The 21,353-nt window shown below is 40.0% G+C and overlaps 1 protein-coding gene across 1 annotated transcript; it reads right to left on the bottom strand.

Moving 5' to 3' along the window:
- Positions 1-16,328: 16,328 nt before the first annotated feature.
- On the bottom strand, positions 16,329-18,098 carry LOC130499040 (uncharacterized). Its single transcript, XM_056992932.1, has 2 exons — positions 16,421-18,098; positions 16,329-16,348 (listed from the first exon to the last, which is right to left on the bottom strand). The coding sequence occupies exons 1-2, from the start codon at positions 18,096-18,098 to the stop codon at positions 16,329-16,331; spliced, it is 1,698 nt and encodes a 565-aa protein (XP_056848912.1).
- Positions 18,099-21,353: the final 3,255 nt, after the last annotated feature.

Here is a 21,353-nt window from a genome sequence, read left to right as displayed (position 1 = left end):
TTCGTCAAGTTTGAAGTTCGATTTCCATCTGCAGTGATGTCGGCGGCCATGGATAGAGCTCTGATGGCGCTCTCTCTGGAGGAAGAAGAAATACCTTTTGAAATGCCGGATCTGCCGGGATTTTGTTTGAATGAGAAAAATAAGCTCAGTTTGGTGGGTAGGATGCTAAATCCGGAATGTCAGAAGATGTCCCCTCTAATTTGGAGAATGCCGAGAAAATGGCAAAAAGAAGGAAAGTGTAGAGCGGTTGCTCTGTCTCGGGAAAGATTCCTGTTCTTTTTCGACCACGAGCACGATCTGTTAGATGTCTTGGAGAAAGGAGTTCACACCTGTAATGAATGGGCTTTGGCGATAGAGAGGTGGGTAGAAGAGCCACCGGATGATTATTTAGAGTACATCATGCTGTGGGTTCGTATAAGGAACATTCCAGTGAACTATTATACGAAGGTAGCTATCATGGCGCTGGGAGATGATAGCTAACCCGTTGAAGACGTCAAGGGTCGTCAACCTCAAAGGAGCAAAACCGGTGACCATCCATTACAACTACGAAAGAATCCAGAAGAGATGTTTTACTTGTTTTAGGCTGAACCACGAGCAAAGCATCTGTCCCCTTGTAGTGAAGAGAAGAAAAGATGAAGCTCTTGCGAGGCGACAGATGATTTCAAAGGAATTAGCCTGAAAAAAGCTGTCCTAGAAGAAGGAGATTCTCTATTTGGGGTCCTGACTGAAGAGCAAGTGGGAATTAATGTGGTGACAGGGAGACCAAAAATTGTCAAAAAGGTTTTGGATGAGATGAGACAGTATCTAACACTGGCTAATGATGAAGACATATCAGTTAGAGAAGAATGAGAAAGGAGCTCGGTTGCAGCCGTTGAGAAATATCCTATGCCCCAATGTATTGTGTTAAGACTTGAGGCGCCTCCCATAGTGTCTCGAGATTTTAATAGGGAAAAGGGATCATCTCGAGGCAGAAAGAGGTTAGAGTTCCAAAGGAAAAATTGATGGCGTCTGCAATAAGAGCTGGCACAGCTGGGAAGTGGAATGCTAACAATGTCGTCATGGATGAAAGTGCTGATGAGAATTTTGGTTATATCCATATGGGTTCTTCTGAGGGTTCAACGGTATTTAGCACTGGTTTCTCGGAACCTTGTGCTTCAACCGGGACCAAGAAGAAACCGTATCAGTGCAGACGTCCTCCAAAATCAAAGAGAAAACCAAGACCTTTGTTACTGGAATTTAAGGAGGAAGAAACTCTGTGGGATAAAGCGGCAGGGAAGAGAGTGGAAGGAAGTAAGAAGAGGAAGGTAGAAACTGAAGTTGGGGATCTTCTAGTTTCGGCGAAGTCTAAAACCCTAAAGGTGATCCCAAGGGAGGGATCGCCCAACCTTTTAAATGAGCATATTCAGTTGGAATTGCCAGGGATTGGGGCGCACTCAAGACCTGACAATTCAACGGCTCCGGGAAGTACGTCGAAAATATTTTCCGGAGATCATGTTCTTGATGGAGACAAAGAAGTGTAGAGACATTTTGGTGGATTTAAAGCAGTGGTTGGGTTATGATAGGGTTTTCACGGTTGATCCTAGAGGCTTGAGTGGGGGCTTGGCAGTATTTTGGAAAAACGACATCAAGCTGGATTTTAAGTATGCGGATAAGAATTTGATCGATATGCAAGTTCAATATGGTGAAGTTAGTTTCTTTCTGTCATGTATATATGGGGAGCCGTCCTCGGTGGGGAAAGAGATTGTATGGGAAAGAATAAGCAGGACTGGAGTCGGTAGAAAAGAAAAATGGTGCCTGATTGGGGATTTCAACGAAATTATCAAAAATGATGAAAAAACAGGAGGCCCTTTGAGACCGGAATCATCGTTTCAACCTTTTGGAGACATGCTGTCGGTTTTTGGGATGGAGGAATTAGAGTCTTCTGGGATAAGATTCACTTGGGCTGGTCAGAGATGAAAAAATTGGATCCAACGTTGCTTAGATAGAGCTTTTGGCAATAAAGCGAGGAGGCGAGAATTCCCTGGGTCCAATCAATTTGTTTTGGACAAACGTGGCTCTGATCATAGACCGGTCTTGTTGAAATTGCAAGCGTATCAAGACAGATCTGGGGGCCAGTTCCGGTTTGATAAGAAATTTCTGTTTCAACCAGGAGTAAAACATAAGATAATTGAAGCCTGGAGGGGTTCGGCGGAGAGGTCTGCTAACCAAAGTGTGGCGAAAAGATTGAGAGACTGCAGGGGAGCTTTAAGCGCTTGGAAAAAGGAGAGGAATTTTAACGCTAGAGACAAGATTCATTTACTTGAAAACAGGCTAGTATGCCTGGGCATTTTAACCTGGACCCGAAGACCCAACCCAAAACCGACCCGAAAATACCCGAACCGGTACCGACCCGAAAGTTTATAAGTACCTGTTGGGTCCAAAAATTTTCTACCCAAATAGACCCGGACCCGAAAAAACCCGACCCAGATAGATCCGACCCGACAAGAACCTATTCATACCCGACTTAAAAACATTAATATCCAAAACTAGGTTTTGTTGTGTTTTATTTTCTATATTTTATCCTACGATTTAGTCGAAATATTTTTTTTTGTTAACAATCTTTGTTCTTATTTTTGTAAGATTTTCAAGTAATATGAAGTTTTAACTGTAAAATTTAGAATTCAAATTTTTTTTTTTAGTTTTAATAGTTTATTCTAAGTTATTTTTGAAAGATTTTAGATATATATATGGCATATTTTGACTAAATTTGATTAAATTTGTGTTTTTTTGTATTTTTAGATCTTAAATAACCAAACCCGACCCGGACCCAAAAAATTATGGATATTTTACAAGTAGTTTAATTACAGACCCGAACCGACCCGGACCCGATCAAGAACCGACTCGAGCCGACCCAAAAATTTAGAAGTACCTGTTGGATCCAAATATTTAGGACCGGAAAGAACCTGGACCCGAAAACAACCGACCCGAATCCGACCCGAACCCGACCCGAAGACCTGAACGCCCAGGCCTACAGGCTAGAATGGTTCCAATCTAGGAACTTTCCTTGTTGGCATGCAATTAGAGTGATGAAGAAGAAACTGTAGAGCGTACAAAGAAGAGGAACTCTTTTGGCAGCAGAGAAGTATGGAAAAATGGCTCATGTATGCTGATAGAAATTCGAACTTTTTCCATGAATCTGTGAATGGGAACAGAGCAAGGCGAAGATTGCTCAAAATTAAAAACGCTAATGAGGTGGAACAGTGGTTAGAAGCTGCAAAGGCTCAGGTGGCTGTGGACTACTTCAATGACCTTTTCAGGTCTTCTAACGCCCCAAGCTATCAGCCTCTGTTCCAGGAAATGAGACCAAGAATTTCGGAAGTAATGAATCTGCAGCTGATGAGAGAAGTCTCAGATGAGGAGATTAAGAGTGATGTTTTCAGTATTAAAGCTTCAAGTGCACCAGGTCCGGATGGCATGTCGGAACTGTTCTTTCAACACAATTCTGGGAAGAGATTGGTTCTAAAGTAACACTGGAGGTGAAAAAGTTCTTTGAGAGGGGGTGTATGCCGAAAGATTGGAATTTCACCTACCTTTGCCTCCTTCCAAAGATACAGGAACCTGAAACGATGGCGGATCTTCGGCTGATAAGCCTCTGCTCAGTCTTGTATAAGACCATATCGAAGGTTCTGGTGAGGCGTCTACAACCTATTCTCCCTGATATTATCTCGGTTAATCAATTAGCCTTTGTGGCGGAGAGATTAATCACAGATAACATAGCAATTGCACATGAAGCAGTTCATGCATTGAGGGTTCACCCGAGCATCATGAATGAAAACATGGTGGTAAAAACGGACATGTCAAAGGCCTATGACAAGGTGGAATGGAGCTATCTCAGAAGTTTGTTAGAGGCTTTCGGGTTTGATTCTACTTGGGTAAAAATGGTCATGGCTTGTGTTACTTCGGTGTCCTTCATGGTACTAGTCAATGACCAGCCTTTTGGAATGATTAGGCTGCAACGTGGACTACGCCAAGGAGACCCTCTCTCGCCATTCCTGTTCGTGTTGTGTACGGAGGGTTTAACGCACTTAATGAATAGGGCAGAAAGGCTAAGTTTGCTCCAGGGGTTAAGGTTTGCTGACACGGGACCCTCAGTCCATCATCTTCTGTTCGCAGATGATAGTCTCTTCATGTGTAAGGCGTCCTTAATCCAAACCCAGACTCTGCATTCAGTGCTTGAGGTTTATTGAAGAGCAACATGCCAAACTATCAATCTGCAGAAATCAGCGATCTCCTTTGGATTGCAGGTTCACCCGGCCTTAAAACTTGCCATACAAGGAGTGCTTGGTATTTCAAATGAGGGAGGCTCGAGCAAGTATCTTAGGTTACCGGAGTGCTTCAGCGGCTCAAAGGTTGAATTGCTAAGCTACTTAAAGGAAAGAGTGAATGGAAGGTTGAATGCTTGGTACGTAAGAAAGTTATCCCCAGGCGGCAAGGAAATACTATTAAAGATGACAGCCTCAGCTTTACATGTCTATCCAATGTCGGTGTTTAAACTCCCCAAATCAATTTGTGCTAACATATCAAGTGTCATGGCGAAATTCTGGTGGGGATCAGATGCGCACATCCGGAAAATACATTGGATAGCGTGGGAAAAATTATGTCTACCTAAGGAGGACGGAGGAATGGGCTTTAGGGATCTAGAAGCTTTCAACCAAGCCTTGTTGGCTAAACAGGCCTGGAAGATCTTAACATCGCCTTTCTGCTTACTGGCACAATTCCTCAAGAGTAGATACTATCCAAACTCTGATTTTTTGGAAGCCAAATTGGGGGAAAGGCCGTCTTTTGCATGGAGAAGCTTGTTGTTTGGAAGAGACCTTCTAATGAAGGGACTGCAAAAAAAGAGTTGGGGATGGGAATTTTCTTTGTGTGGACTGACAAATTGTTTGAAGATGAAACGGATGGGTGTGGAGTGCGGGCTCCTTGGATCAAAACTGTACCTTTGATGTCAATCTGAGAGTGAGGGATTTGATTGACTTTCATAACAGAAGATGGAATCTGGAAGCCCTAGAAGAGGTGTTCGTTCCTTCAGACATCCAAACGCTGCTTAGGACCCAACCGATAACATCAAAAGAAGATTTATGGGCATGGAAATTCAACAAATCAGGGGCCTACTCTGTCAAGTCTGGTTACTGGTTGGCATTCCAAGAGAAGAGTAAAGAGACTCGTCGAATAGCTGAAGCACTGCCTTCGATCAATCCCCTCAAAACACAGATCTGGAAGGTCAGTACGGCTCCGAAGATCAAAATGTTCGTTTGGAAAGCTCTGTCTCAAGCCTTACCTGTCGCTGCTCACTTAATAGAAAGATGTGTTAAATTTGATGAGACATGTCAGTTATGTGGCTGTGAAGGTGAGTCGGTAAATCATGTGCTCTTTAGTTGTCATCTGGCAAGGAAATGTTGGGCCTTGGCTAATATCCCATCTCTGAGGAGCGGCTTCAGTCAGTTCTCGCTGTATCAAAACATGGCATATCTTCTCAAACTGAGTAAGAATGCAAGGTTTGAGATTGAAACTACTAGATGTTGGCCATGGATTCTCTGGTACCTGTGGAAGAATAGAAATACCTTTATCTTCGAAGGTAAATATTTTGAGGCGGAAGAGATCATCAAGAAAGCTAAAGACGAAACAGACGCTTGGTTTTTGGCTCAACAGGTGCAAAGTGGAATGGAGAGAGCAGAAGCTGATGTTGCAATGATGGGTATTAGTTGTCATAAGCAGTCGGTTCCATCAGGCTGGGTCTTGTGCGAGTTTGATATGGACTGGACTAAGTGTTCTCAGGAAGTGGGTATGGCTTGGATTGTTAAAGATGAGAACGAAAAAGTGCTGATGCACAGCAGGAGAGCCTTTTCGAATGTCAAGTCAGTGGGTGAAGCAAAGTTGCAAGTTTGGATGTGGGTTTTAGAAAGTATGAAGAGCCTAAGGAAAACCAAGGTTATCTTTCTCTCAACTTTTGGTGATTTCGTTGAGGCAATTGAAAAACCGGGTTTGTGGCCTGTCTTGCAATTTGAAGCACATGAGATGAAAAGAGAGTTGCGAACGTTTGAGGCATGGGAGCTACGGATTGGATTGCCGGCTTCAGTCAGATGTGCGTCTTTCATCGCACAAATTGTGAGGTCCCTAGTGTTGGGGAAAAATATCCAGACATAAGTTTTCTCCAGCTTCCGGATAGGTCCTCGATTTCCAGACCCTTGCTCGAGAAGAAACCAGGGACCGACCCCTGCCTTAGGTCCGACCCCTAGATCGGACCGACCCCTTGGAGCAAAATAGAAGTTTTCTACCTAAGGGGAAACTTCCATTTTTCCGATTATGGAAGAGTTCTATTACTTGAAGCCGACATCTACAACTATAAAAGGGGAGCTCAAACCCTAGAATAAGGGATCCACTAGCACAAGTGGCAAAACATTCCTTACCATTTGAATCAAACCCGGGTTCAACACCCAAACGAGATTCAAATAACCAATAAAGGTTTAAACACCTAAGATCGACTTTCGGACACTAGAAGATTAGAGTTTAGGCGACTAGAACTAGGGTTCATACACCCAAACATTGTAGTCCCGATTCAAACACTCAATAACATCTTCTAGTTTACGATTTCTCTTGCTTTCATACAAATCCTCTAGTGTTCCGTAGCACTTAAACGATCCTACACAAAAATACCCTAACACCTAGGTCTTTATCAGTCTTATGTGGCTGTTGGGCATCCAAGATGGCTGGATCACCTTTACACGAGTGAAAGAAATTCATCTGATGGTTAGCAGAGCGTTAGAGTATTCTTTTTTGGTCCTCCTCTGTTAGGAGTTGATGCTCTATTAGTTAATGTGCCAATTCGTCTTTTGATGGCTGATGGAACTTTATGTTCCTTTCTGTTGGTTGCTTGTAAGGCCTTTTGGGTATATATAAGTGATTGTTGTTAAAGTACTCTTGAATATCACCTAAAATTATGGGATTTGAGTTTTAACTTTTTTTTTTAACTAAGAAACTTCACCCAAACACTTTAAAATCATCTGAAAACTTTAAAACTCCACAATTTAAAATATTTTCAATAACAGTGGATTTCAGAGTACTTTACGAAATATCTAGTTTAATAACAGTGAATTTAAAATGAGTTTTTAAAATTCATGTTTAAATAACAGTGGATTTTTAATTTAATACAAATCACCCAAAACTCTCAGTTGAATACATGAAAAAGAAAAAATGATCGCCTTCATGTTGATATATCCAAGTCTTTTGTAACTTTAAAGACTTTTAATGCTGTCATTTAAGTCAATTTATGTAAATTAGTTATTTTCTATCGGCCATTTCCATAATATTCGAAGTCGAAGCCAAAGTATTTATTGGAATCCAAAAAGGAAACATTCTAAGGTTTCCTTCCACTTTCCTTATAAATAGGAGATAATCTTTCTTTTTTTCATCAGAGAAATCCTAACAAAATTTTCTAGAGATCCTTAACCGTCAAGACACGAACCCTATATGGCATCCACCACCTCTGACAACCATAGGTCCTCCTAAGTCATCACTATAAAGGTTTTATCAAGTTTCAAGAAATGCATTTTGGCTAGAAGTTTCCCTATTTGCAAAAAGAACTTGAACATGTTTTAACCTATTAGTTTATTTTCCAACTACTGTTTAGGCTACATTTCTTTTAAGCTTTGTTTTAAGAATGGAGACAATAGAAGAACTTTTTCGGAGTCTTCCTGTAACTCATGTGGATTTATCTATGATATCTATTCAGTCTTTGATTGTGTTCTCATTATTATCATGTCTAGTAATCACTCTGTTATATTTAGGATTTCATTAGTGTAATGTCAGACTGAAAATAGATTGATTGCTGCAGTCATTCAAAGATTTCTACACTAGTATGATTTGTAATACTAGGATCTAGAGTAATTAACTTGAACCTAGGATCATAGGACAAATGAGAGAAACTAGAGTTTAATTGATTGATGGAACCCGAATCCTGCTAGACTAAATACATATTCACAGCGAGACTTTTTCTAGGATTAACTTGAACAATATCAAATTGGATTTAATGCTTGTTTGATTCATCATATTACAAATGACTTTTTCTAGGATTAACTTGAACAATATCAAATTGGATTTAATGCTTGTTTGATTCATAATATTACAAATCTGATAGTTTACCACAACGAGAGTTGGATAACTTACTATTGATATTCGAGTTCTTGAATTGAACCTAATTAAACCGTTGGCACTCTTGATTTATTTTTTGGATTACCTGTTTGGATTCCACAAATCTAGCTTATTCTCATCTGTTACATAACTTATCTATTTATTGTTTGGTTTTATTGTTTTCATCCTTCTAGCTTAGCTAGTGTGGAACCATAAGTCTATTGTGTGAACCCCAGTTCATGTGGATTCGATCATTAAGTACTACAATGATCCTCTTATTTGAGAGAGTAGCTTAAATGTTAATTTGAGCATATCAGTCTCCATGGTTTATGATTGGTTGTAATAGATCTGATCTCTAATACTTTTTTCCATTCTTGTTGAGTGTGAGAGTACAAATATGTAGTGGCAATGTAGAAACTTTCCTCTTCTTTAGATATGGACCCATGACGTCGAGTAAGGCTAATATGAGGACCCAGACATGAACTTGTATCATGTCGTGTAAGCCATCAGGGCACTAGTCCTTTGTTATTATCGTCTATGTTTAAATGTGAATGATTTGATGTGTGCGAGATTTAGGTTGATTGTTATGTTGTGATGAAAAGGCACCTAAAATGAAATAAGATGTTTAAAGGGAACCAATTGTGTTTTATGATGAACCATTATGGGTCAATGATGAGTAATGATGAAAAATAGTCAGTTAATAATAATGAGTAATAATGTATGATGTGATGCTTAGACACCGAGAACGGGTGGCATCTAGAAAGAGGTAATGAGTTAATGATAGGGGATCATAAGATCAAGGCAATTCCGAGTCAAGGCATAAGTTACTATCATGACCGAAAGGTAGAAAATGATGAAAGGGGCCACCGGGCCGTGACTAGGGAGTCATATAGGAAGCTGCAGAAAAGTAGGCTAACAGGATGTACCCGTGGGGTTGTCCGACACAAGGTGGGACGTCTGTGAGCCTAATTCCTAAAGGTATAAGTTGTTTGATGCATTCTAGATTCTATTAACTTATGACTGAGCTGGTTTTCTTACTTATATTGAGATGAGTTTGTGGGTTCCTAGAATCCACCCTCACTAAGTAGACCAATACTCATCCCCTCCTGTTGCAGGTACGTTCGAGAGGGAGCATGAATAGAAGTCCATATGGAGCTATCTACTTTGGTTCTTTTGTTATTTTAACACTTTTCACTATGATTTCTAAACTAGTGTTATGTTATTCAGTTTTTTTTCAGTTTAGTTACTTTTAAGAACTTCGGTCTTGAAATAAATGAAGTATTGGATTGAACAAAAGCAATGTTAACGTTAAAGCAAGATCCATGGGAACAGGGCCCTTACAATTTGTCATCAAAGGGGGGAGGGGAGGGGGAGGGGGTTAAACGCAGCTGGTGCTGTCCGGGTGGGTAGTCTTGGACCCAATTTTGGTTCATTCTTTAGATGGGCCAGCATTGAGAAAGTAGGCCGCATAGACAGAATCCCACAACGAGATAGGCGAGGTCGAGACGAAGTCCTCAAAAGTCCAGAAATCGCGAAATTGGTTGCGGGAAAGATGGAGGATGCTATTATAAAAGGGAAATGAGATCAAAGAGAAGGACACGTCGAAAACCCTAGAGAGAGCACATTATACACATCGACCTCCTTTCACATCGTTTTAAATCTATTCTTACTTGATTTCCTTTGTAGTGTTGAATCTAATTTACATTCATTGTAACCGATCTCTTACTCAATAAAAGTCTATTTATGTCAACCGATTTCCGATTACATCGTTGTGTTCTAAGGACATCGTAGCCTACATCCTTTCCATTCGCTAGTTTACATTACAAACACTATCAAATACTTAGTGTGGATTTTAGGATCTATATTTTGGCCCCGACTGCGGGGGAAGATAAACGAAAGGCATCCTTGCTAAGAAACGGATCTAGGATTTCTAAACATGATTATGGATCCTAATCAACCCAGACATGAATTCAATGGATCGAGATCGAAACGATCTGCAACCTTCAATAATACCGTGAACATCGCCCCCGCCCCCGCCCCTGTAATGGGAGGACGATCGCCGATCGAAGAAAGCAGCTTCGAATAGAAGCACGATAACCTTCTCCCAACATGAAAACGCTAAGCTCGACACACCTCACGACGACACTCTGATCATCGCATTAGAGCTCGCCGGAATAACATTCTTGAGGATCCTTGTCGATACTGGAAGCGTATCCAACATCCTTTCGTGAGAAACCCTCGAGAAAATTAACCGACTTGATATAATAATCAACCATGAAGCCCCCCCCCCCCCTCCTCTTTAGTTTCGAAGGAAGCAGGGTGCAACCGTTAGGAACTGTAACAATGATAGCCAAAACACATGATATAGAGCTAGAAACCGAATTCTCTGTAATGGACGATCTCTCACCTTTCGATGCCATCTTAGAACGACCGTGGCTCCACCGTAAGAAAGTGGTCCCCTCGATTTACCATCAATGTGTAAAATTTGTATCCCCAACGGGAGAGAAAACCATTTACGGAAGCCAAAAGCAGTCACGATCCTGCTACATGGCAGGATATCAAAATATTTTCCTAAAAGGAACGAACCAACATATAGTTCCGGACCCCTTGGTGAGAGATCCCTAAAAAGATCTTTCGAGCACCATTCCCTAAATGACCGCTCACCGAAAAAATGCGTTAACATCGGAAGCAATCTCCATCCAAAAATCAGGAACGATCTAATAATTTCCCTAAAAAAGAATATCCATACATTTGCATGGTCACATCCGATATTCCCGGAATCGACGTCGACATTGCATCTCACAATCTGAACGTCGACCCGACGTTCAAGCTGATCAAACAGAAACAAAGAAAACTATGACCAGAAAGGGCCAAAGCAGTGAACGACGAGGTAGATAAACTACTAAAATAAGATCTATTCGCGAGGTTCAGTACCCAGACTGGCTCGCCAACCCGGTCGTCGTCAAGAAAAAGAACGGAAACTGGAGAGTCTGCATCGACTTCACGGACCTAAATAAAGTATGCCTTAAAGATAGTTTCCCATTGCCTCACATAGATCGACTGGTCGTAAGTCCTCAATATGTTGCTAAACGTCTGACACGACTGCATAGTTCTACATCTCAAATAGCTCCAAAATCTCTCCAAAATTGTCCAAAACGTACCTAAACTTGAAAAGACTATAAGATGACTCCAAAACATATAAAAGAGTCTAAATAGGAATTATAACATGGTCAAAAAGTGGTAAAAACAATGGTATATAAATTCTCTCAGACTTATAAAAAAAAATGAACTTGTGGAAGAGATTTGAAAAAAACAGGAACTCACCACCGGTTTATAACCACTATCATCACCACTGCAATGTTGTAAGCCACATTAAGTCAGTACCAAATTTAGAAGCACTTCCATTTACTTAGCCTCTGCTTAACAACCTGACCATCTAGCCCACAGTTCACCAGCACCGTGGTGCAGCCTAGGTATGGCTTCTGCTCCTTGATCACTTGAAGGGGAATGGAAGAGGGTTGTCCTTGGAGGCTACTAGCACTCTGATGGACTATGGACATCTCTCCGAAGCTATGGAATGGTGACATTTGCTACTCAAAGACACATGATTACCCTGTATTGTCTAAGATGGATTCACTAAGGAATTCCTTCCCTAAGGTGAGATCAATGTTCCTTTAGCTGAACAGAGAAAGCAGAAAACAATATAAGCAGTTACGCTGAAAGTTCCTAGAATGAAAGTTGATTAGTTTCTCTCAAAGCTGCGTACAAGATAAATAGAAAACACCAAGCTAACCTAATCATAAACCGAGATGGTTTAATCTAATTCCTAATCCTATTCCCAATCAAAATTGGTTTATTAAATCCTAACCCTACGCGAAATTGGTTTACTGATCCTAATTGTCTTTGGTTCAATTTAAATGAAATCAATTACACAGAAATAACATTAAGCCAACATGCTGGTGTATCTTGGATCTCTCCTCCTTGTTTAGTCCACACGAAATTGGAAGAACCAACTTCCTTCCACACTATTCCAATACTTTAATATTAGGCTCATTTAAACCATTTTAAGTCGACACTTAATCAGATTAAAACCTGATTAAGATCCAAAACATTTAATTTAAACAAAAACACGTGAATTAAGATCCATACCCGACTTAAATCCTAAAACTAAAATTCCTCTTATTGACAACTCTAGAACTAAAAATCCTCAAATTTTAGAGCCATAGAAGGCGGAATCAATGAAGTCAATTGTGTTAGTCTTTGGCTGTTTGAAAACCAAGAAGGCGAGTTCGACGAAGAAGCTGTGGACAGAGGCACCTTCAAAATTGAGCAGCTTATCGAGTACTTCGTCCACTAGCCATCGATTCTCTATGAAATTTTTTTATGAAGTTAAAGTGACAGTTAAAACGATAATGAAAAAGCTTCGAATTAACAAATGAGAAGCACCCCGTTAGACACAATAATGAAATATTGTAGAAGGATCAAATATTCCTCAATGTATTGTCTTTCAAAGAATGTGTTATCTTTACTATGCATTCATAAAATGCTGAAAAATTAAGCAGTTACATATGATAATGATACCATTTTCTCAATTTTTGTGATTGTGGTTTATTTTTAAACATATGTTTTATTCAAATTAATGTCTTTTGAATTTTTATATGGCAAGTACATGTCTTTACAATGGATTATGAGATGTTGGTTTATGCATTTATTGCACTTTTAAATTCATCATCTCTCGTTCATTACACAAACCAAACTAAGCTTGCCGAAATCATGTCACTGAACACAGACATCACCAAATCCAAACATAGAACATAAATGAATAGAAACACAAGCATCATAACACAAAAACTTACAAGAGATCTGCAATATTGCACAATGAGTACCGTTAAATGTGGATCCTATAGGCGGCTCATGTGATGTAGTCAAAATGCATGAATTTTTATTAAAAAAGAAAGATAGAATTTTCGGTTGTAGAATCATGCAAAATAACATAATCCTTCAGTGTTAAAGGAAATACTCTAAAACTACTGGTCCGACTCCTATTTTAACCACAAACTGTTTATATAGATAATTTGGGGATAAATAAATTTAAAATTTTCCTTTCAAAAATATCAAGAATGATCTAATAGTTTTTTTTTTTCAGCAACATTACAGACTCATATAGACTCTGATAAACAGTATGGAGGATCGGCATCCATGTGGACCACAAAAGACTTTTGCTTTCTTGCTCCGCGAGCTAAGACGTCCGACTTTGTATTGAGTGTCCGTGATACATAGATAATCTCCGAATGTGTAAAGCTTCTCTGTAGACTTCTTATGTCATCTTATGTCTTCTAGATAATTTAATGGTATATCTATTATATTAAAAGAGGAGTCATAACTTCTTTTCATGTGTGATTTTTTTAAATGTGTATTCCCTAGAAAATCATATTTCATTTATTTCGAATTAACATTATGGCATCATTAAAATATCACATCTTAAATAATTGACATATATAACAACTTCACCTATAAAATTGTCTTATTTTTCTAATTATAAAAATCTGTTAATAAAAAAATTCTAACAAAATCTTATTAAAAATTTTAAATATTTTTATAAAATGAAGCATTGATTAATTTCGTGATTAGTAGTCTAATATTATTATAAATTAATGTTAGTTAAGATTTTATTATAAAATAAAAATAAAATTTGTATACTATTTTCTTAAAATTTTGTAATTATAGTATATTTTATGTATTAAAATAAAAGTAATGGATTATTTCATGTTTTATTTTATAATTTTGACCATCATTTAAATTTTTATTAAATTTATTTTATTAAGACTAATAATAAATATAGAATCTTTGAACTACGTTAATCGTAATATATCAGAAAACTAGGTAACATGTGTTAACATTAGAAAAATATAAAATACATGTATATAAATTAACATGTATTTCATTAAAATTAATAATACAAAATCTTTTAATCATGATATATTTTTATTTTAAATATATATATATATATATATATAATTTTTAACAAATCTGTTGAAAAATATTATAACAATATCTTAATTTAAAAAAGTTTATGTAAATATTTGAACTAATTTCGTAAGTAGCAATGAACTATTATTATGCACTAGAGGCGGAGCCCCCGCGCAAGCGCGGGAGTTGTGGACGTAGTTGTTGTTCTATCTCAATGTATGCATGTGTTGCTGTGTTTGTGAAGTTTTTGGTTTACCGTGGTCATTGATGAATGTGCCAATCTTCTATGAAACAATTGAGGTTTAATTATGGGAGAGGATAACATTGGCTTGATCATCAAGGAAGCATATGTTAGGTTGTCTTTGTAACATTGTCACTTCTCAAGTTCGTTTGGCAAAGTTATAAGAAGTATGCCAATGGGAAAATAATAATGCAGAGTGGGCTGTTGGGTTTACGAAAATTGATAATTAGCTTCCATAAATGGGGCTTTATAAATTCAGATAAGGTTCAATAGGGCAAGCAAAATGAAAAAATCCTAAAAACATAGAATAGGATTCCTAGAGGAACGGAGTTTCTAAACAGTTTAAAGAAGCTAAGAAGTAAATTGAAACGAAAGGAAGTGCAGTAGTGGGCATTGAGCTTTGACACTCCCTATATGCGAAGCTAACCATTGCAAAGCTTCTTGACCGTGCGTACATCCTCGTGAAGGTCTGCACTGTCAGCTTGGACTTCAACAATCATGTTTGTGATAAAAAATATTTGGTGGCTGGAGAAATAAATAACATTCGTGTTTTTGTCAGAAATGGTGTATGTAAACTTTTTTTAAAAAGGGATTTTTCACAAAGAGTCTTGGGTTGCGTTTTCTTTAGTTTCAGGTAATTGGGATTGGTTTTGCGATTTTTGTAAGTAGCCTGACGTGGTCAAATAAGTGGTCCCGTTGTATGGCGTAGGTTTAGGAGGCTGAGTTTCTAATGATTTTTTAAAGCTGGGTTGCTAAAGTTTGCAGGTTTGGCTAACGTTTGCAAGTTTCATTGCCTCCAGTTATTTAAGATACACCTTTTTGAACTTTCAGATACACCTTCTTCCTAGCAAACTTTATGCCTTTCAGCGATGTTCTGATGTTTTCCCAACAAATATTCACATCGACTATGCTTCCAGTCCACATGAGGTTTTCAAAGATTTTCTTTCCATTCTCAGTCATGCGCACAACAATATGTGGAGCAAATGGAGATAGAGACGTGATGAAGTCTGAGGAGTTTATTTTTTGGTTTAAAGTGTTAATGTAAGATAAACAAGCTACGCTATGTAGAACACACAGTAGTACAGGGTTATTCAATTCCAAGAAATACAACTATATTTATTCTTTCAAAAGCTCTTACAAGTTCTTCTTAAAAGCAATAAATCAAACAAGCTCAAGACAAACCTCGACTTGTTTGCTAGTCAACTCTTCAGAGATCTAAGACAGACTCTGAACCACCTAAGCTCTTAACCCCTAGATGTTTTGCTTCTCCTTCTAAGGACGTACAAAACTCTCTATTGCTAAAAGCTCTCCCTGTGTGTTAACCGGCAACACAGTGCCTACGCTTCCTTTATATATCTTTGAGGAAGCCCTACATCTAATCTATCTACCCAATGGAAACTTTCCATTTCTTCTACCTCAGCGAATAAGCCAATCTTCCTTTTCTCTTTAGATCGATTGCTTCTTCTTCAAGTCTTCCTTTAATGTCCCTCTTCATTAAATCTTCTTTTAGTGCATCGGTCTTGATACGTGCTTCTCACAAACCGCCTCTCTGATGTAGTAGTTCATGTCACACTTCATGAACTACTTTAGCTCTGCTACAGCATCGTCTTCCCATACACCTTCAATCTCCCCCTTTTTAATTCGTCGTCTCACAAGTACCTGAGATAGAAGACAAGAACAAACCACACACAACAGCACCAGTACATATGTCTAAACGTTAATTCAACCAACTCAAGACAATTAAGAACATACTTATATTATCCTAAAAACGGGTTCAAGCAAATTAATACATAATATCAAAAGATAGCATATGCAAATGCTCCCCCATAATCTTAGCCAGTCTGAAAACATGGATAACAAGAAATTGCAACAAGTGGTGAAATTGAAATAACATAGACATAAAAACAAAGCAACAGAACACAGCTCCCCCACAATCTTGGTCTTCTACATCCTAGTCTTCTTCTTCTCCCCCTGCTTGTGAGCACACGGATTAAAAACATCAAGAAAAATACCTCACATATTCATAAGGATAGGGATACTAACCTGCTACAGTGCTCTGAAGATCCTGAACTATCTCAGCTAGCGCTTGAAGGGCTCGTGTTGTGTCCTGTAGTGCCACTTGCAAATCAACACGGCTGAGTGGTCCTCGAGGGATGGCAACTGATCCAAGTTCATACAGAGATACACGACGTGGTGCAGTCCTAGAGCTTGGTGTAGCAGTTCGTGGAGCAGGAATCAGAGCAGGAGATGACTGACGGGTTGTCCTGGCAGAGCTTCTCTTTGGTTCAGCTTTAGCTGGTCCCTTTCCTTTCGCTAGTCTCTGCTCATAGATCTCGCCCACTCGTTTATCCTTCTTGTAAGGAACCGGACGTTGGAGCTTGTCACTGGGGTAAGATGTAACTGCATGCTGGCTTTGGAGAAGTGCCATGATCAAGCGAGGGAAGATCAACCAACGTGCATCATTGACCTGAATCACTCCAAGATTGAGAATCTGTCTGAACATCATCTTACCCAAATCAACACGGACTCCATGAGCCATCTTGTAGATCAGCCTTGCCCTCTCAAGTGAGACATAAGTCTTGTGAGTAGAAGGAATCCAGTTGTATGCAGTTATGATCATCAAGGCACCGTAGCACGGAGTAAGATCCGCTGTAGTGAGACCGTCCCATTCTGTCCTCGTATCTCCAATGATGAATGAAGCCAACTCAGTTACTGAGATATCATCCAAAGTTGTGTCTTCCTCCTCTTCTTCCTCAGTAAGTGGTTCCCAATCTATGGCGTTGTTGATGAGCGCAGGTGAGAACTTGTACTCTTGTCCTCTCACAGAAACAACTACTTCATCAACATCTGCTTCAGCTTTAGTACTCGGCAGACCTGCATAGAACTCAGCTACAACTTGCTCAACATACACAGCAAGACTCGAGACAGTTGATTCCATAGACCCTTTCTTAATAACCGCCAAGTAACCCCACTGATCAGCTTCCTTCATATCGACCGAACGCTCAGCAAGTACTTTACGCTTAAGAAACTGATCATACCTTTTCTTGATGAGAGTAGGCATTGGTTCAGCACTTTTGTCACCAGACCTTCTCGATCTCAACTGAGGCGAGGCTCCTGCTTCCTTAGCCAAATATGGAGACTTGGCTGCATCTCCTGGTGTGAGGAACTGAGATTGAGTTGGTGTACTAGACTCCCCTGTCTTCCTCTGTTTTGCGGAACGCAACCCTAATCGCTGCAGCACTCGTTTCTTTCTCACTTCCTTCTGTGAAGCTTCATCATCTTTGGGTTCGTCATCCACCGTCTTGCCGGATTCAGCCTCGGCTCCACTCTGTTCCTTCTCATCTTCAACGACCACCAGCGGTAAAGCAGACTCATCCTTCTCTTCGGATGATTTATCAGTGATCGGAACATCTTGAATGGGAGCATTAGAGGATCCAATTTGCGGTTGCGGATCTGCTTCAGGCACTTTCGCAGATGGCTCTTCCCCAAGACCCGGAGTTCTTTCATCGCTATCCTCTGAAGCAGCTTTCTCATTCGCGGTGTTGAACGAGTCAAGCTCCTCAGTGACCTCAGGAAGTACATCAGAAACGGGCATATCGTTTCTCGGAGGAGGCGATTCAGGTTCGCCATCAGTGAGTGACCTCCGACTTTCTTCAGGCGCTGCATGTGCCTCTCCCTTGGATGATTCGGCTTGTTGAGCTGCTTTCTTTGCTTTCACCATGATAGATGTCGGTTTCTGTGCGAGAGTCGTGTGAGAGATGAAGAGAGGCTGCGAGATTGAGCTTCTTAAGCACGATGGAGATTTTCTAGGGCTTGTTCCCCACTACTTCCCTTAACGGAATAAAACTAAATCAACTTTTTCTGATATTGCAGATCTGGTCCCTGACTTTTTATCCTCTCCTTTGCATGCCTACAACATTTAATTTCTCTCATCCAAACACACAAGCATTAGGCACATTCGTAAATTCTTAATGTATCATCAGACTTTCAAGATATTAATAAAACACAAGTCACAACTCACAATTGGCTGAATCAAGATTAATATAAAGCATTAGATCAGTTCAGTTCAGTTACCATTCGTGTGAAGTGCTTCACGAGTTGCCTCAGTGCTTGATTCAAGCTGCACATATAACTCTTCCTAGATCTTATATTCTGGTGCAGCCGATTGTCTTTTTATGGCTAGCTTTCACATTGATATGCCTTCATCAATGCTGCCGGTTTTCATTCTTTATTCTCGTGCTGTGAAACCCCTGTTGTTTCCCATCATGAATCTATCAACACATTTTTTTTTATTTTCTGAGCATCTTTCTGTATCATTGCTGGCTCTTTTTATTGAGAGGGGGGGAGGGCACAGATTGACGTGAAATCTGTACCATTACAACATTGACGGCATATCAAGCAGCTCTTTTTCCACAGCGTTCTCGGGTTCCAAAACCAATCTGAATCATATGTACATCCCGAATCAGCACCTGCACTACTCTCTGCACAACTTGACTCAACAATCAAGGTTACACACACCAATTGCATTTCTTAATGTGATAAATCGATTAAATTCAAGAGATTTAGTGAATATATCAGCCAACTGCAAGTCAGTAACTACATGTTCGATTACTACCTGATTGTCTTCAACTAATTCTCTGATGAAGTGGTGCCTTATGTCAATGTGCTTCGTCCTTGAGTGTTGGACCGGATTCCTCGAGATATCAATTGCACTTTTGTTGTCACAATACACAAGAAAGGGACCCGATTGCATTCCATAATCAGCTGACATCTGCTTCATCCAGATAAGTTGTGAGCAACAGCTACCCATGGCAATATATTCTGCTTCCGCCGTAGAGAGTGATACAGAGTTCTGCTTCTTACTTAGCCAAGAGATAAGATTGTTTCCAAGAAAGAAACATCCTCCACTGGTACTCTTTCTATCATCAGCACATCCTGCCCAATCAGCATCACAGTATCCCACCAAGTTCTTGTTGGAATTCTTCGAGTAATACACGTTCAAACTCTCTGTTCCTTTGACGTACTTGATGATCCTCTTTACTGCATTCAGGTGTGATACCTTTGGCTTAGCTTGATGATATATGGTGTTTTTCACATCATTGTATATATGTTTTCATTTGTTTCAAGTCACTAATTCGTGTTAGTCTAGTCCTTTTTGACCTTTTACAGGTCTGGAGTTAGCAGAAGAAAGAAGAGAAGGTGTCTGATGAAAAGAAGTCCTTTTGGAGCATTCATGCGGGGAACACTCAAGAGAACAGTCCCGAGACTGTTCTATCTCAAGCGGAACAAGCAGACGGAGTGATCCGGAGATTGTTCCAGACGAATATGGAAACTCCTATTTCGGGAATTGAAGCCCTGTTGCCCTAATCTCTTTTCTTCTGATTGGCGCCTCCATATAAAACGCAACCTATCTATTTTCTATTTTCTTACGCTAGTTTTTGCAAGACAAGTTTCATACTTTTGGATTCAAGCTTTTTGTAAGGGCGACGGCTCACCTCTTCATTCGAAGAACAACCTGAACCCTAGTTTTATTCTTCTTAATCTGATCATGAGTATTTCAGTTTCATCTGTTGTTCTTCTCTGCATCATGATTGAGTAGTCGACTGTTGATCTAGGGTGATAGAGTGCATTCGCGACTGAGCATAGATAGGTTATCATTTAGCAAATCTTCATTCATTCATCGTTTCATGCCTGCGTTAAACTGATCATTTAGCGTTTGATCCCAAGTAAATCTGTGCATCAAAAGTGTAATAGGTTGCTAGATCCTGTATGAATGAGCACTGCATCCTTAGCCACACGAAGTAGATGTTAAGGTGCATTGTGAACTGATCGGACCTGTTCTCTAAAGCTTGCAATCGATCCTCATCCCAACGACAGTTAGGTGGTGAGATCGATCTGCAAAGTGATCACTGCCACGACAGTGGAGTGTTCCAGCTGAGTGATCCGAGTTCTAGATAGAACCGCATCGAACCTGAATAGTTGCTCGGTCGTGATTGAGATCACTCGCATTCATCCTAGATTGACCCTTTTTAACTTGAATTCACTGCTTGTGCTTTTTACTTGTTCTCTACGTCACCTTTTAAACCAAATCATTATCTTCTTCTTAGCTTGATTTCGGAACTCATAGAACTAGAGTGTAGACTGGTCCTCTGGATTTGAATCTCAAGTACTACAATTGCAACTGTTAACTTGGCAGTAGCAAGGATTCATTTTTAGTGTATCAAGTTTTGGCGCCGTTGCGACGGGGACCAGATTTTTTTTTTTACCTCTAATTTTCGGTTTCATATCTAGTCTAAGATATCTAACTCGTGTTATTTTCTTTGTTTCAGCTGATGATCCAGGTGCATGACCAGTAGACATACTCGGAGCAACGCACAAGGACCATTGCATCAGCTTTCTAACGAGGAACTAGGCGAGATTGGAACGACAGAACCGTCAACAGCCGAGATCAACGAACACCAACATGGGGTGATCATCCAGATGATCTCACTGCTGCGTTTGCACTCATGCAACAGCAGATGCAGCAGATGCAGCAGACGATCCAAGGGCAGAAAGCTGCTGCGAGCAAGCTGCTCTGAATGCTGCAAACCAACAGGAGGAAGTGGTCCAGATCGGCCAGAGAAACTTACTGCGTAATCTGCCTGCTACGCGATCTGCCATAACCCCTCCACCGTGCACTAGGCAAGACTTCGAGATCAAGCCAGCCTTGATAAGTCTAGTGCAAAGGAAGATCTTCAATTGACTTCCTGCTGAGATACCGATGGACCACATCGAGCACTTCGAGAAGATGTGTGGTTTCACTAAAGCGAATGGAGTACCACCCGATTACATCAAGTGTACTCTGTTCCCTTTCTCTCTTGATGGGAAAGCTGCTCGCTGGCTTGATTCACTACCCACCGGATCACTCACCACTTGGGAACAAGTCCGAGAGGCTTTCTTAAGCCACTTCTACACGAAATCGAAGACGGCAGCTCTG

Source organism: Raphanus sativus, chromosome 8, assembly GCF_000801105.2.
Source record: "Raphanus sativus cultivar WK10039 chromosome 8, ASM80110v3, whole genome shotgun sequence".
NCBI classification, from domain to species: domain Eukaryota; kingdom Viridiplantae; phylum Streptophyta; class Magnoliopsida; order Brassicales; family Brassicaceae; genus Raphanus; species Raphanus sativus.
Note: the sequence above shows the minus strand (reverse complement) of the source record. Positions and strands in the feature narration are given on the sequence as shown.

Excerpts from the sequence above, each read along its gene's own strand:
- LOC130499040 (XM_056992932.1), bottom strand. The coding sequence starts at position 18,098 with ATGGTGAAAGCAAAGAAAGCAGCTCAACAAGCCGAATCATCCAAGGGA. Across the intron at positions 16,349-16,420 it reads TCTTCAGAGCACTGTAGCAG|GGGGAGAAGAAGAAGACTAG; the intron begins GTTAGTATCCCT and ends GCTCACAAGCAG.